This window comes from Echinops telfairi, unplaced genomic scaffold, assembly GCF_000313985.2.
Source record: "Echinops telfairi isolate 266 unplaced genomic scaffold, ASM31398v2 ScPeMD7_3;HRSCAF=10, whole genome shotgun sequence".
NCBI classification, from domain to species: Eukaryota; Metazoa; Chordata; class Mammalia; order Afrosoricida; family Tenrecidae; genus Echinops; species Echinops telfairi.
The window spans coordinates 62,711,177-62,726,041 of NW_022103899.1; the positions used below are offsets into that span (position 1 = coordinate 62,711,177).

General features: G+C 55.0%; 1 protein-coding gene across 1 annotated transcript in view; it reads left to right on the forward strand.

The window, feature by feature from the left end:
* UBE2F (ubiquitin conjugating enzyme E2 F (putative)) overlaps positions 1 to 14,865 on the forward strand; it is a 21,377-nt gene that overhangs the window by 1,015 nt on the left and 5,497 nt on the right. The window contains exons 2-5 of the mRNA XM_045294424.1: positions 4,150 to 4,179; positions 6,228 to 6,293; positions 12,147 to 12,214; positions 14,264 to 14,425. Of these exons, the coding sequence (XP_045150359.1) occupies positions 4,150 to 4,179; positions 6,228 to 6,293; positions 12,147 to 12,214; positions 14,264 to 14,425 (326 nt within the window). The remainder of the gene's footprint in view (positions 1 to 4,149; positions 4,180 to 6,227; positions 6,294 to 12,146; positions 12,215 to 14,263; positions 14,426 to 14,865) is intronic.

Here is a 14,865-nt window from a genome sequence, read left to right on the forward strand (position 1 = left end):
CTCTGCTCGTCATGGACAGGAAAGAGCAGGCAGGGTGTGGTTATGGACACAGGACATGCCCTCTTCCTTATTCTCCCCTGGCCTCTGACAACTGATTGGCCAAGAGGGGGTGCGTAAGCATGGCAGGGTATGGGTGGGGTGGCCTGTCCTCTAGCTGCAGGAGCAGGAAGTGAGAGATGCATGGAAGCCGTCTAAAGCCGGTTCCCATGATCCAGAGGGTGGACATGGCCCCCTTGACTGGCCTTTGTAGCAGTCCTGACCCTGGCCACCCTCCCACGGCACTCTGCCAAACTCCATCATTTGCAATGGCTGCGCCTGGCTACAGACGGTACTCCAGAGGGTGAGGTTTATTAGGGAAGTGACAAGTTACAATTCAGGGTCAGGACGGCCTCAGGACAGCCCCTTAGCTGTGCCCATAAACAGGCCTCTTTCTCGCTCTCAGTCCCTGCCCTGCTCCAACAAGTGCTTACAGGGCTTGTGAGCTCACGGATTAAGTGCCTGGGGCCACCTCGCTCCCCTGACAAGCATTGGCCCAAAGACATTCAGCTTTCTTGTTCCATGAGTCTACACACTCCGTGGTCCAGGAAGCCCACCCTGCCCTCTGGTCCTGCTGCCTCCTTTTCTCACTGGCAGGTGCTGCCTCTGGTCTTACAGTGGTCTCTATCTCTGTCTGTTTCCTGGGGCTAGTGCAGACTCTGGGTCCACAGGACATGCTCCACTCCCATCTCTTCTTGGTGAGGGTGAGGCCCCCTCTTCTCACCTCTGGATGACTCATTTAAAGCCTAAGAGGAACCCTGTTGATGTAGTGGTTAAATGTTGGGCTGCTAACTGCAAGGTCCGCATTTCAAAACCACCAGCCGCTCATTGCAGAAAGATGGGCGACTTCCTACTCCCACAAAGAGTGACCGTCTTGGAAACCCACAGGAGCCGTTCTGCCAGGTCTTAGAGGGTCGCTGTGAGTCTAAGGCGGTAAGGTTGGTTCTTGGTTTGGAAGAGTCCTGGTGGTGTGTTGGCTTTGCTAACTGCAAGGCCGAACGGTCAGCAGTCTGAAATCCCCAGTCATTCCAAGGGAGAAAGGTTAGGCAGTGAGAAAGCAAAACTGACCAGTCCCCAAATAACACCTAATTCGCACGATCCCACCCCCCATGAGGGTGTTACCCACTTTATTTGCACTTTGAACAAGGTGTGCAATCCTGTGGGTGAGCTACAGACACCTTATTTGCATAGCTTCACCAGCCAACTGGTAGGAGTTACAAGATGATGGCAAGGAAGGCCATATATAAGCCAGACTGTCTCGTGGAGTAAGCACAGTTTGTATCTACTAAGACAGTGAGGACACTTTGTCGGGCACTGCTGGTTCCGCCTCGGCAGACCATGCCAGCCGGTGCCATCTCCATCTGACAGCTGAGGAACTGAGACTCGCCGGTTGAGAGGCCTCCTGGTTGGTGGCTGCTGTGTGGTTTGAATGGGAGACCCATAGCAGACCCAGCAGACGAAGCCCAGTGAGCCAAATGGAAGGGCAGGTCCAAGAAGGAGACTTCCAAGAGCTGCCCGCCTATGTAGGACTCACCTGGATGCCCTCAGGCTCCAGACCCTGGACCGGACAGGCCCAGCCCAGCCTATTGTGGCTGCCAAGGCCCCTGGGACAGGAACTGACATTGGCTAGGTTTACCCTGCTTGACCTACAGGAGCGTTGGGGAAACAGCACAGTGCACCACTGTGGCCCTCTCCCGGGCCCTAGTGACTGGCAGGGTTCCAGAGCCAAGCCCGTTGCTGGACAGCCTGGGGCAATAGCACTGAGTCCCATCCCTCACATGGCCGCCTGCTGCCTCCATCTCCCTCAGGTGGGGCTTGAGGTGGAGGATGGGGGATGAGCAGAGGTGGGCCTGACCTGAGTGCTGAGGTCAGGACCAAGAGTGTGTGTGTGGCAGAGAAGACTTGGTGATAAGCATGTCTCCACCTGTGAGGTGCCCCCCCACCCCCACCCCTTGCCTGGCTTGGACCATGATGAACTTTGTGGCCACTTCATCTGGGTGTGGTGGGAGTCCTCGATCCTCTGAGGTTTAGTGATGGGGAATATGGCGTGGGCAGGGCTACTGATGGGGACATGGTGCTGGCAGGGGTACTGATGGAGGAAGACAATGGCTGTGATCTGGAGAGTATGGTTGGGTCTCGTGGGGCATGGCCTGCCAGGGCATATTTGATAGATGCTCTAGATGGGTGGGTTGGGATGGTGGGCAGTGTTTGGCGTCACTGTGTTTGGAACCTAGAGCTGCCTCCAGGCCAGGGGCAAGTGAATCCTAACTGCTGGGTCCAGGATGCTAGAGGGTCTGTTGGACCTTTATCCACATGGAAGCTTCGGTGAGCCAGGAGGGGCTTCTGGAGGTGGGGGCCCAGGCCGTGATGCCGGCGGAGTTCGGCAGCAAGAGTCAGTGGTGAGAGTGGAGCATATTTGGGTGGGACCAGAGGGGTGAGAGCCGGAGGGAAGCCAGTCGATCTCCCTCGCTGGCCAACCTGTGGTGGGTGGGGTCTAGCTTGTGAAATGACTAAGGACTCCCTACTGCTCTGCTGGCCTTGTGCAGAAGCCAGCTTTCCCCGGGTGACCCAGAAGCCCCAAAGACAGGGTTACAGCTCTGCCAGCCTCCCTTCCTCCCTGCAGGCTTTCTCATGCCTCAAGCACTGGACATTGATGCCACTGCCAGCCAGCTAGTGGCCAGCCGAGAGTGGGGCCTGAGCCAACTGACAGCAGGGCCCGCCAGCTGTGGGCTCACCTGGGGCCAGCTTAGTGGGGTGGGTACCGGGCTGCAGCAGAGATGAGATCTAGGGTGTCAGTGCATATAAATGGACAAGGGCTAAGCCCACATATGGCTGGAGCTGGCCCTAAAGGGGAACTTGGGGGTGTCAAGACCCCACCACTCAAGAGGCATCTGGCCCTGGGTTGGCTGAAGCTCGGGGTCCATGGTCACTGAGGGACAGTGGTAAGAGAAAGCACATCTCCTTTCTCAGGAGGAAGTGCAGCATGGGGTTTGCAGGTGTGGGTGTCTGGGAAACTCCAGCTGGGGGCTGGAGGTGCTGGCTCCTTGGGGCGTGGCGGGGAGCTCTTGAGGGCAGAGCGGCTGCGCGTGCCTTCCCTGTCATCTCTGCACTCCTGCTGGGACGCCGAGGAAAGCTGCTGCTCTTGGGGCGAGTGGGCACTCTGTGTCCTGTGCTGAGTAACACCAGGCGTCTGAGCACCTTGTGATCTGGCAATGGGCCTTGGTCATGGCCACCTGGTCCCAGGCTGACCCTAATCCACCCGCCTGAGGGAGCCCTTCCTGGAGATGCAGGGTCCTGCCTGCCAGTGGATTTGAGCTACTCTGACCCCCAGACTAGAGTGTGTTACTACGTTCCCTCCTGCAGCCTGCCACGTGTGCATGTGGATAGCAGAGCAGGGGTGGGGTGCAGAGCGGGCAGCACCAGAACCGTGGAGGGTGGGCTGGGCTGGGGCAGGGCTGCGGCATCTGGGATTTTCATAGCTCGGCAGGCACTGGACTATAGTGCTAGGGATGTTGCCTCAAACCATTGCACTGTACCCCCGAGCAGGTACGTTTGATGGCATGGGAAGGCTCTTTATCAGGGAAGTGGAGGGGGCCACTTGGGACATTGTCCAGGCAGCTTGTCACACTGAATGAGTGGCCCTTGAAGGCACCTGAGTCCCACCAGAGAGCCAGGGCAAAGAATGTGGCTCCAAGAGGCCAGCGAGGGAGTGACCAGAGTGGCCAGGGCTGTGACAGGACATGGAGGTCAGGAGGTGAAATACTTTCTCTGCCATCCTCTGGGTGGGGGTGGGGGGCTAGACACGCATGCAGAGGTCCTTCCACCGGTCTGGCCCCTCAACAGCAGAGCCAGACTGTGAGGCTGAGACCAGCTGGTGGGAGGTACATGGTCCTAAACAAACCATTGGGTAAACCTACAGGAGCTGATCCCACTCACATGATGATCACCCTGTGACCTCGCTGAGTCTGTTCACATGTGGCCCCTGCATGGTCTGGAAGCAGTGAAGTGACTTCGAGTTCCAACTGGTCCACTTCTCCTTATTTCCTCGGGGTTCTGGGAACTGCCGCTGAGAACAGTGTATTGACAGTAACAGGAGTCTTTTTGTTTCTACAGAGGTGGCAGAGCTTGAAGCAAACTTACCTTGTAAGTATAACAGGCCCATCACACATTGAGCCCAATGTGTCAGGGGAAAGGATTGTTTTGTTTCAGTAGCCTACCATAGCCCCCCAAACCCCACAACCCTGTTGTTCATGTGTGTGAGGAATGAGCTTTAGTTTTGTCCACGGAGCATTGGGACCCCTGGCTCTGACGAGGAGGAGGCAGCGGCGTCACTACCTTTGCTCTCAGAGCCAGCTGGCAGCACCCCCATCCCTAGAGGGGAAGGAACTGTGCTGGGTCTTCCCCTCTGCCCCGGCCCCACGGCCAGCTTTACAAATCAGCCAAAACATCTAGAAAATTCTCTTGAGCTGAAAATTGTCTTCAAATCAGAGCTGGAAGGTGCCATCTCTGTATTTTATCCGGGCTCATCCTTCTGCGTTCTGGAGAGGGCACAGTGTCCCACCTGTGACTTGCTTCTGAGATGATGAGCTGGGGAGGCATCGTGAGCTGTCTGTGAATGTGGAACGAGCTCTTGTCCTATGGGGAGTGGGGGGGACGACCTCGGGTGAGATGGTTCCTCCCAAGTCCAAATCAGAATTCTGTTTTTGGAGATTTTATTATGAGAAAATATACATGGGGACTGCAGAGGGTTCATGGAAAATTTCCATGGTCCCTGTTTCATTTTTCCACCAACTATTTGAAGGTCCCCTCGTGTGTAACGCATTTGCCAATTCAGCATGTTCCTCATTTGCGAGTCTGTGAGACCAGTGGCATCGGCCATCGGTGGCCGTCCCCAGTGTGAGGAGAACTAGACAGGGAGCATTGTAGTATTAATTAAAATTGCGCGGACGGAGGGTGAGGGAACCAGCCCCCACCCGCTGCTTGAACTCACTGGTTCAGTAATACTACTTCTGGGTTCAGTAATGCACAATTGTACGGTTGAGATATATAAGCATTATATTAAAGTCATCGAGAGCATGAGAGACAATACAATAATACAGTCAGGCATGATACATAGCAACATTGCTCACCTCAGCCCAGCTTGGTGGTCCACATGGAGAGGGGGAAGGGAAGGAGGGGAAGGGAACAAGGGAGAGGGGAGTGACCAGGGAGTGAGCAGCAAGGAGCTCAGGGTCAGAGAGGGAAGTCCTGCTGACTCACACCTATATACCTTTTGGGGGCAATCCAGCCCACTAATTACAGGTAAAATCACAGGAAGGGGCTGCACTATAGGTTACACAGCAATGAGAGGGTGGTCTAGGGGGTGGTCTCTGGGTCTCCATAGGAACATTATCAGTAGGGTGCAAACTCCGCCTACAGGAGCCTGTCCATTGTCCCCAGAGGCAGGGAGCAGGCCCACCCCTGTGGAGGGATGAGACAGCAGTCTGGCAACTGATTCCCTCAGGGGAGGGAATGCCTGCGCATCTGACCTCCTCCCACAGAGGATCGGTGGGCTGTCTAAGGATCTGAGTCACTTGATGGCCCAGGAGTAAGGGCACTACTGCCTCTTGTCATTTCTATGGGCGGCAGTGTGAGGTGTAGTCTATAGCCCTCCCCCTGGTGAGACTTGCCCTAAGGCAGGCACCTTAGGCTCAAGAGACATGTGGGCACAGAACACTGCCATCCAGAGTGACAGTGTCATCTCACCAACAAAGGCATTAGCCTGCGGGGCCTTTAAAAGGCAAGGCCCAAGTCCCAGGGAGCATCACTGTGGCTTGGTGGTGTGGTGGCCCTGGGGTGAAATGACCAGATTGTAGACTGGGCTGGGGTCCTTTCCTTCCGGAGTGAGCCTGAGACACATGTACTCTCCTCTGGGGCTCCATTTCTACTGACGTCTGAATGACCTTGAACAGGTGGAAGGGAAGCATCCCCATTGGGAACTCACTGGGAGAAAAATGGACAGAAGGCGCGTGCCCTGAGGGCCCTGGGGCAACTAGAGCCTGCTGGCTCCATTGCCTCCAGGCAAGAGGGGTCTCCCTGGGGAACCCTGCAGCACCGACGCATGTCCCTGCTTCCAGCTTGGGGTCAGCACTCGGACGGGCAGGCAGGTAGCTGCTGGGCCTTGGTCTTGCCTGACAGCTTTTCTTTTGCAGGTACCTGCAAGGTGCACTTTCCTGATCCCAACAAACTCCACTGCTTCCAGCTAACCGTGACCCCAGGTAATAGCCTCTCCTGTTCAAGCAGCCGCTGAAAGGTTGCCCAGTAAGTCAGCAGGGGCTTGACTGGTCCGCTTCTCAGTGTACCAAACTCTAGAGCAGCTGACCCTCCTGTTGGGAGACAGCTCCGTGCTTTGCAGTCACATCAGGCTTAGAAACATCTATCGAGGCTTGCTGTGGACGCAACAGTGACTGACCTCTGAGCCGGCCAGGGCAGAGGCTTACAAATCCCAATTGGGTTCCAGCCAGGACTTTGCCCTGAGCTACCACTCTCAGCAACAGCCTGCCCGTCTGTAAAATGGGTCTCAGAGTGCCAAGCCCTGGGAAGGGTTAATGCAGAAGTATGGGCGGGAGTGGGCAGAGCTGAGCCTAGTCTGTGCCATGAAGGGTCTGTCTCGAACTCCCTAGGACAGTGCCCAAGGAGCAGGCTCCTCACAGCTCACCAACCCTCTCCCCGAGGGTCACGCCTGGGTGGGCGCCACGAGAGAGCGAGTGGGCAGTCTAGGGGAGGGAATGGAATCAAGGGTGTGATTGTATGATTTTAATCGCCACTAGAAAAGGAGCGAGAGGCTGCGCATAGTCACCAGCTAATAAACACAGGAACGTGGAGGCCGCCCATCCGTGTGCTCACGAGTCCTGGCCTTCTCTCCCCACGGACTGTGGGGAGTGTTTTGTAATAATCAGAGGTGTCCAAAGTTGAAATGCACCAGGCAACTTGGACAAACAAATCCAGCTATGTGTGTGTGACAGAGGGCTTGGGGATAATTATCACAGATCAGAATCTGGCCCTGGGGAAGGGGGTGGCTCCCATGGACAGCAGAGCTCATCCCTCTGGGGATGATGGGCACCAGGGTTAGCACAACTCCTCCCTAGTGGGGGGCAAGGGAGTGGGCCACAATCAGTGGCACAGCTCATCCCAGGCCGGGGGTGGGGGCTGGGGGGTGGTTGTAGCAAGCACTGTGTTGCAGGCTCATCCCTGGGGGTGAGGGGTGGACGGGGCACTGTGAGCAGCCAAGCTTGTCCCATGAGCGAGGAAGCAGCTGGTTGGGCTGAAAGCAGAGCTTCCTTTGTGAATGCGGGTGTCCCAGCCTCTAATGTTGGAGGTGACTGATGCCAAGGGCTAAAACTTTGAAATGATGACCAAAGGCCAGCTCACCCTCCTCACCACTCTTTAGGAGAGAGTAGACCGCTGTGGAGGGTTTTGGGGGCTGCCAGCCTTTCCAGGAGCAGACAGCCTCATCTTTGACCCTGCCGAGTGGCTGGTGGATTCAAACTACTGATCTCCAGTTAGCAGCCCAACACGTAGTTCATTGTGCCCACAGACTCAGCACACTGTTGTAAGGCAGTGAGGAGGCATGAGTGCTGTCTGGAGAGCTGTTGACCACGCCTGTGCTGCTCTGGAATAATGACCTGTGGTCCACATTCGACTTAGATCACTAAGTTAGTGTGAACTCCCCGCTCCTGACACTCAGAGCCCTCTGCTGGTTTTCCTGGAGTGGTTCCTGCCTTTGATGACGGGCTCTGGGCCAAGTTGGCCTCTAGATGTGCTGGACTGTCCAAATCACGCGGCTGTTTTGATGGAGGGCCACATCCCCAGCAGGGTCGTTAATGCTGTGTCGTCCTGTTCTTGAACGTGAAGTGTGTTGTTTGTCCCAGTTTGGAAAGTCTCCATCCCATAAATGATTGCTGCTCTTTGCCGCACGCACGCGCGCGCGTTGGCAGCCACACACCAGGACTTCCGGCACCGCGTGGAGCTGCGTGCTCAGGATGCTGTCCTTGGCTCCGTTGCCCTGGTTCTGTGGTGGCTGAGAGTCTAATGTGCAAGCCCGATACTAGCCCATCTTGCCAGTACTAGTCCATAAACTCCTCTTCAGACTCTGCAGCCACTCAACAGGATGACGAGTGCAGAGAGATCACAGGCCGGCGGGTGGAAGTCCTGTGAATCTAGTGGTGGTGGTAGCATCTCTGTGCTGGCGCAGGTCTCCATGTGGCTCCTCAGCAAGTGAAACAGAGAGAGAGAGAGAGAGCCCTTGCAGGTCTCGGCAGTTCTCCTGTGGTTTGTCAACAGGAAGACCAAGGCAGGGAGAGAGTGTGGCCCCTCTCCAGAGAGAAAGAAAGGACATTCCCAGAATCCTCACAAGAAGGCCATGCCCACAGGGAGACATCATCAGGTGTCTGTGACCTGATTGACAGGCTAGACTCCTGTTGGTATGAAGTTATGTAACTACCACACAACGTATGGAGTAAGTGGTCTGAAACCAGCTTGTTGGTAGCCAGTCATTCAGGAGCAGAGTCCTGGTGGCTCAGTGGCTCAGCACTTGGCGCAGACAGAGAGGCCAGCAGGTGTGCGGAGACAGCTGTGGTTTTGGCTTCTGTTAGATACCAGGGGCCAGGCTGGAGGAGTTGCAGCTACATCTCAGACAGCCCGTGACCTGGCTTCGTCTGTCTGTCCCTTAGGCTTTGCCTTTTCCAGAAAGTCAAGCAAATGGGCTCAGGCAGCATGTAGAGGGGGACCAGTGGCTTCTCTGGCCAGCCTGGTGTGTTTGCCATCCGTCCCTGTAACCGCGCGTTATTTCCACTGAATGGGCAGCCGCAGCTCATCCGGTCATCAGTTGATGATGACGCCCGAGTTGTTTACAGCTGATGGCCACTGTGTATTAAACAGTCGGTCCAATCGTGAGGATGGGGGTTTCCGCTAATTAAGTTGCAGTTGGTATTGAAGGCTGCAGCCTTTGCTTATCAGCAAGAGCATCAGGGCCCCCCTCAGTGGGCAAGGTCCTGCCATTTGCATTTCACGGGTTCTTGCTGAGCCTTCTTCCAGTAAGCAGTCTGCTTCTGAGGATTTGTGCAGCTACAGACAGAGCAGTGAAAGGACACGGCCCTGACACCTTCCCTGATTTTACCTCGGCTATTCCCTTGTTCATGTTTGCAGTTCTTAACTTCTTGGTATCGTCACATTATTCTCTTAAGTTCTGTGGGTCTGACTGATGTCTCCCCTGGAATTACTGATTTTAGTCATTGTTGTTGCCTCGGTTGTGATAGATTAGCCTGTTGCTTTGTGTGTGGATGCTCTCAGCTCCTGACAACCCCGCAGGCTCTCATGCTGTCGTCTTCACACCACTTCCTTGCTCCTCGGAGCTGCGGGGCTTTGTCCACGCGGATGACCTGCTCTGTCGCTTCACGGGTGCACTGGCAGGACTCTTCCATGTGGAGGGCCGAGGGTTAGCTTTGCTGATTGCTGGAGACCTGCTGCTCCACTGGTTTTCCCCTCTGTAGTTTTGTTTGCTTTCTCTTTCCTTGGTTCCCCACTCAAATCTGTGTTCTGTCCTTTTCTGTATATCATCCATTGATGTGCTCTTGAGTTTTCCTGTAAGACAGGAGCTGAGACAGATGATAATGCACATCCCTTTTTCCACCCCAACGTTCACAGTGTTGTTCACAGGTTTCACGCACTACAGTGTTTCCCCACGCTGTCGTCCCCCAGTACATGGGGTTAGCACTGCTTCAAGCATGTCTTCTGTATCTGCTTATCCACCTATTTCTCCCTGTGGCCTTCAGGCCTCTGTGTAGCTCCCAGGTTCCTGAGGCGCAGTCTGGGAGGTGTCTGTGCGGTGGGTGGGTTTGCTGTGAGGATAATGGGCAGTTTGTGCACCTTATGGATGGAGTCATCCCACTGCAAGCCTTCTTGTAGCCAGGCCACACCCTCCTAGCTGTCCACCTACACATCCAGGGACCTGATGGGAGCGGCCTGTGATGCTAGAGGGAAGGATTGAAGCAGGGGAACGGCTGAGGGGGAGAACCGAGAAGGGTAGCCCATTGGGTGACGCACAGACCTGGGAGCGGCACCTTAAAGGGTGTCAGGGTGGAAGGAGGTCTGGACTGACCTCGGGAAGAAATGAAGGTGCAAAAAGAACTAAGTGGAACATCCAGCCCTGAAAACACAATAACCTCAACTGAACAATGCCCTGGGTGAGCTTGTCAACACCCCGGATCCTGCAAAAATAGAAATGACCCAAAATGAAGTGGAGAAAGAAAAGGGAAAAAAATTATCAATAAAACCTGTGACCCAGCAGCATGTGTAATTCAGAGAAGAGGAAATGTAACAAGGAAGATGTCATAGAAAAATACTGAAAGATAAAAGGATCCAATTATTGTCAAATGTGCTGAAAATTACAATTCTCACATCTAAAATGCCCCAAAGTGAAATAGAGAAAAAACATCAAAGCACACCATACGCACATAGCCTAACATACGTAAGTTGCTGGAAACCACAGAGAATCCTGTGAAAAGCAGCCGGCAAAGAAAAGACCTGACATGAAGTCATGGTGTCAAAATAAGATCCAGAGCTCACGTCTTACATCAGGGGAGTCTTTTTTTCCCTAGAAAAATGGCTGTAGGCCAAGCAAGCTTAGGGACCTGTGCCCCGCCCACCCACCACCTGCCCAGCTGGGCCAGGCTCTCCAGACGGGCTCTCATGGGAGCTGCTAGGGAGGTCGGAGCAAGCAGCGGGTGCTTCCCGGCTGCGTTTCCAGTTGGAATGTGGCCATAACCGTGGACCAGGGCAGACATGACAGTAAAATTGTTTCCAGAAGAGGCACCTTACAGGAACCAGTAGATGGGAACGTTCCTGCTGGCCATTTTCAGAACGTTAGAGGAAAGTATCGTTCAGGTCATTAATAAAGGAGAGCTTGACCGGACAGGAAGCATGTGGCGGCATCCACACACGAGTCCAGGTAGCACCATGGAACTGGGTGTTGAGTGAGGCAGAAAGCTGGGGGAGGCATTTGGCCTGAAAGGCTTGCCCGTGGCCTCTGTCCTGTCATCGAACACCCGCTGCCATTGAGCCGATTCTGACTCATAGTGAGCCTGTGCGGCAGCCGGAAGGCCCCTGGGTTTCCAGCTCTGAACATCTTTGTGAGGGAGTCTCGCCGGGAGCGACGGGGGGTCAAACTGCCCAACTGGCGGTTAGCAGCTCAGTGAGTAAGCCACCAGGCCACCAGGGCTCCTAAGCCAACCAGTTACTCCTAAAAAGGATGGTGGCAGATTCACAGTGGCATCCAAAAGCCAGGGCCACACTTCACAGGTTAATCTTCCTCAAGTTGGAAATGCGGTGTGCTGACGGGTTTGTCCAACACTGGCCTTCCCCGTGTCATGGTCACCACCAGAGTATGTGAGAGGGTTCACATAGTTCAGGGGAAATTGGGTACTTCGCGCAGCCGCTGTGGAAGACCAGTGAGCCTGCAGCCTTGGAGCGAAGTTGTGCTCTGAGTATCTTGAAGAGTCCTCATATCTGTGCTGACGGGAATTCTGTCCAACTTGAACGGCTCCGATCTCAAGCTCCTGGGGGAGAGGGAAGGCACTGTGCATCCTGGGAGTGACAGGTGCCCTGGACGCCCTCCTACCCAGCCCCCTAGTTCCAAGGTTGACCCTATCTGCTGGCTTAGGCAACCCCTTGGGCCGAGGCAGTGCCTGGCAAGGAGGGGGCTGTCGGTGTTGGGTAAATGGAAGGTGGCTCCCGTCAGACTCCCTTGGGCCTGGGACATCCCACAGGGGCAGCAGCAAAACGAAGAGCAAGTCCCTTAACCAGATGGGGAGATGGAGTGGGTGGCTGGCGGGTGGATGGAGGGGGAGGGGAGGGACCCCTCAAGCAGGGCACAGTGTACACCTAGGTGTCCAGGAGAGGAGCTTCCTCTGGCATGCACGCGTTTGCTGGTGGATGGGGCTGCTTCTGACCCATTTTTACAGTCTTACTCATTCTCTGTATTTGCTGCGTCCTAATAGAGCATCTGCTTTTTGTTTCCTTTTTGTTTGTTTTTTTAATTTAAGATTTTTGTTTTGTTTTGTGTTTTTTGATAGATGAGGGTTACTACCAGGGTGGAAAATTTCAGTTTGAAACTGAAGTTCCTGATGCCTACAACATGGTGGTGAGTAGACTTCATCTGAGCCCTGTCCTGGTGACTGCCAGCCTGCCACCACCACACCCGCATACTCCACCCTCGCTGCCACCCCTGGTTGGCCTGCCTGCCTTCCATGGGACCAGGAGTGCACCTGCTGCCGTTCCTTGATTAACGGCAGCGTTTCTGCAGACAGTGTCCCTCTCTGGATACATCTGCGGTGGAAACTTTGCTGGGCGGTCTTCCTAGAAGTCCAGCAAGGCTGAGGGCGTTTGCAGTGGCTTGGACCCCAAACACCTGTCCCCACGGCAGGTGTTTGCGTACGACCTGCCTGCATCCTTCACACCGACCTTGCTTCTCATTGTGAACTGTTCATGGTACAGCACCCAAATGCCCAAACCACAAACACTGCCATTGAGTCGATGCCAACTCGTACCCACGGCTACATGTTAATATCTCACAACCTTCTGCGTAGAAATTCAGCTGAGCAATATAACAGTCTTTAAGCAGCTTGCCCACCAATTTGGAAAGTTCGGTGGTGAGCCCTGGCCATAGCGGACGACAGATGCTAATACGTGGTGGGAAACTAAGTTCTGAAGATTCTGATAGTAGCAAGCCATGGCTTCTTGGGGGCAGAGGCAGGGCCAGTTAGGGTTTGAAGCAGAATGATTTGTGGTACCTTGAAATTAGAAAGGAGATTCCGTAGGGTTGTTCCCTACACATTAAAAGAGGAAGCTCTAAGAGAGCTGGAGAAGGCCCAAGAGAGGATTTGCATACCTCTGAATGAAGAACGATTTTCTTAGTAGGTAACAAAGATAAAAACTTAGGAAAATAAACACTTATACACCACAAATCAAAATGACCACAGAGGATACACTGGACAGAGCATTGATAACTTCAATGTCTCTGAGACAACCTCTCATATGAGGTCACGAGGTGCGTCCATTACAGCTCAAGGGCTCCTTCTCTGCCCCCAGGACTCTCTTCCGGGGACTGGCACCCATGGGAGCCCCTGTGATCTGAGGGCTGGTGCTGGGGCTCCCCTGGCTGCAGGTGGCGTGTGATGTCACAGCCTTCCCGAGGTGAGGACACTGGCCATGTTCTGACCGCACGTCCTCACCTGGCTTCCTTCTGAGGAGGCACTGAGGCCGGGAGCCGGGAAAGCAGCCTGATGGGCACAGTGCGGGCTAGAGGCCGGAAGCTGCCTCAGTGTACGGAGCGGAACCAGTGGGGAGCTGGAACGCCACCTGAGGGCACAGGAGATGTTAAGTAGTATGCAGCAGGTGTGCCCTTTTCTAGAAAGAAGAATGAATGCATGTGGCCTGGATCAGGCTCTCAGAAAATGCCACTCAGGTGCCAGTGGAGCTATGCACGCCTTTCCCTCTCACTTCTGTTGTCTGATTCGTGTGAGTTTGTATTGCTTTGTCGTCGACAAATCAGAAAAGAACAGCATTATCCAAACAAGCCGCCCTCGGTGACGGCATGCATGGCTGCGCTGTACCCTCATGCCCTCACTTTTTATTCCTTCTCGCCCTCTCTATTGAAACGTCAGCCTTGGCAGATGGGCGGTGTCCTAGTGTCCTCAGAAGCCCCAGGAAAGGGAGGGATGCTCTCCTGCCAGGCTCAGAGATATCAGCTGCAGTACAGGGGCTCTTAGTGCAGAGGTGGCGGCAGTTCCTCATTGGGTCCTGGGTCCCTAAGAACACAGGGTGTGTTCCTGGAGTGAGCTGCAACTGTCCCCATTCCCGTCCTTCCTCCCCACCCAGCACCCTCTCCCACCCAAAGAAGGTCGGAGGAGGCTGAGGCCCAGTTGACCCTTGCTGACAGGACATGGCCCTGGGGGAGTTCTGTGGGGCTGCGCTGGGTGGGCACTTGTGGCTCTGGTGTGAGCACACCCCTGCGGCTGTCGGGCCGGTGTATATTGAGGTGTGGCCACATGGAGGTGAACGGTCCTGCATGACACCTGCGAGGCCCCGCAAAACAAGTGGGTGAACGCCAAGTGTGGTCCTGGCTGCCCTGCTTTCTGGTGAGACTGGACGCTTGCGAGCCATTGTGATTTCTCTCTTTCTCTCTCTGCAGCCCCCCAAGGTGAAGTGCTTGACCAGAATCTGGCATCCCAATATCACAGAGACTGGGGACATCTGTCTGAGGCAAGTTCCATCGCTCCCTTTCTCGTGGAAGGAAAGGAGGGGTCTGGCCCACCGTGTCCTCTTAGAGGAGTCTTGGAAAGCTCACCTGGCGGTCTGGGGCTAAGCTGTGCCAGCCTTTACCTCAGCCCCCCCTCCTCGACTTACACCTCAGGTCCTGGCCCTGATCTCAGGACAGCCTGAGGCCTGGAAGCTCCACTCTTTCAGTTGGACCCTGTCCCCTGGGCCCTGTGTCTGCTGTTAGCTCAGAGAGAAAAATGTGACTGTTGAAATCCAGCAAGTACCGTGTGGTCCCCAGGTTTAGACCTGGGCCCTGAGGATGTCAGGTGTCGTCTGTGTACCACCCTGGCCCTTGGTCTGCCTGGAGATACTTTGGGGCATCAGGGGATGGGGCCTGTGTCCCCATGGTCACAGGCAGCCATCAGGAGGGCACGTGCTTCCCCACGGACTTCAGGGGAGTGTGAGGTTTTGGTTGCGCGCCGGGCCTGAGTCCTGTTGTGTCACTTCCCCTGAGTGATGCTAATTTTGGGGCTC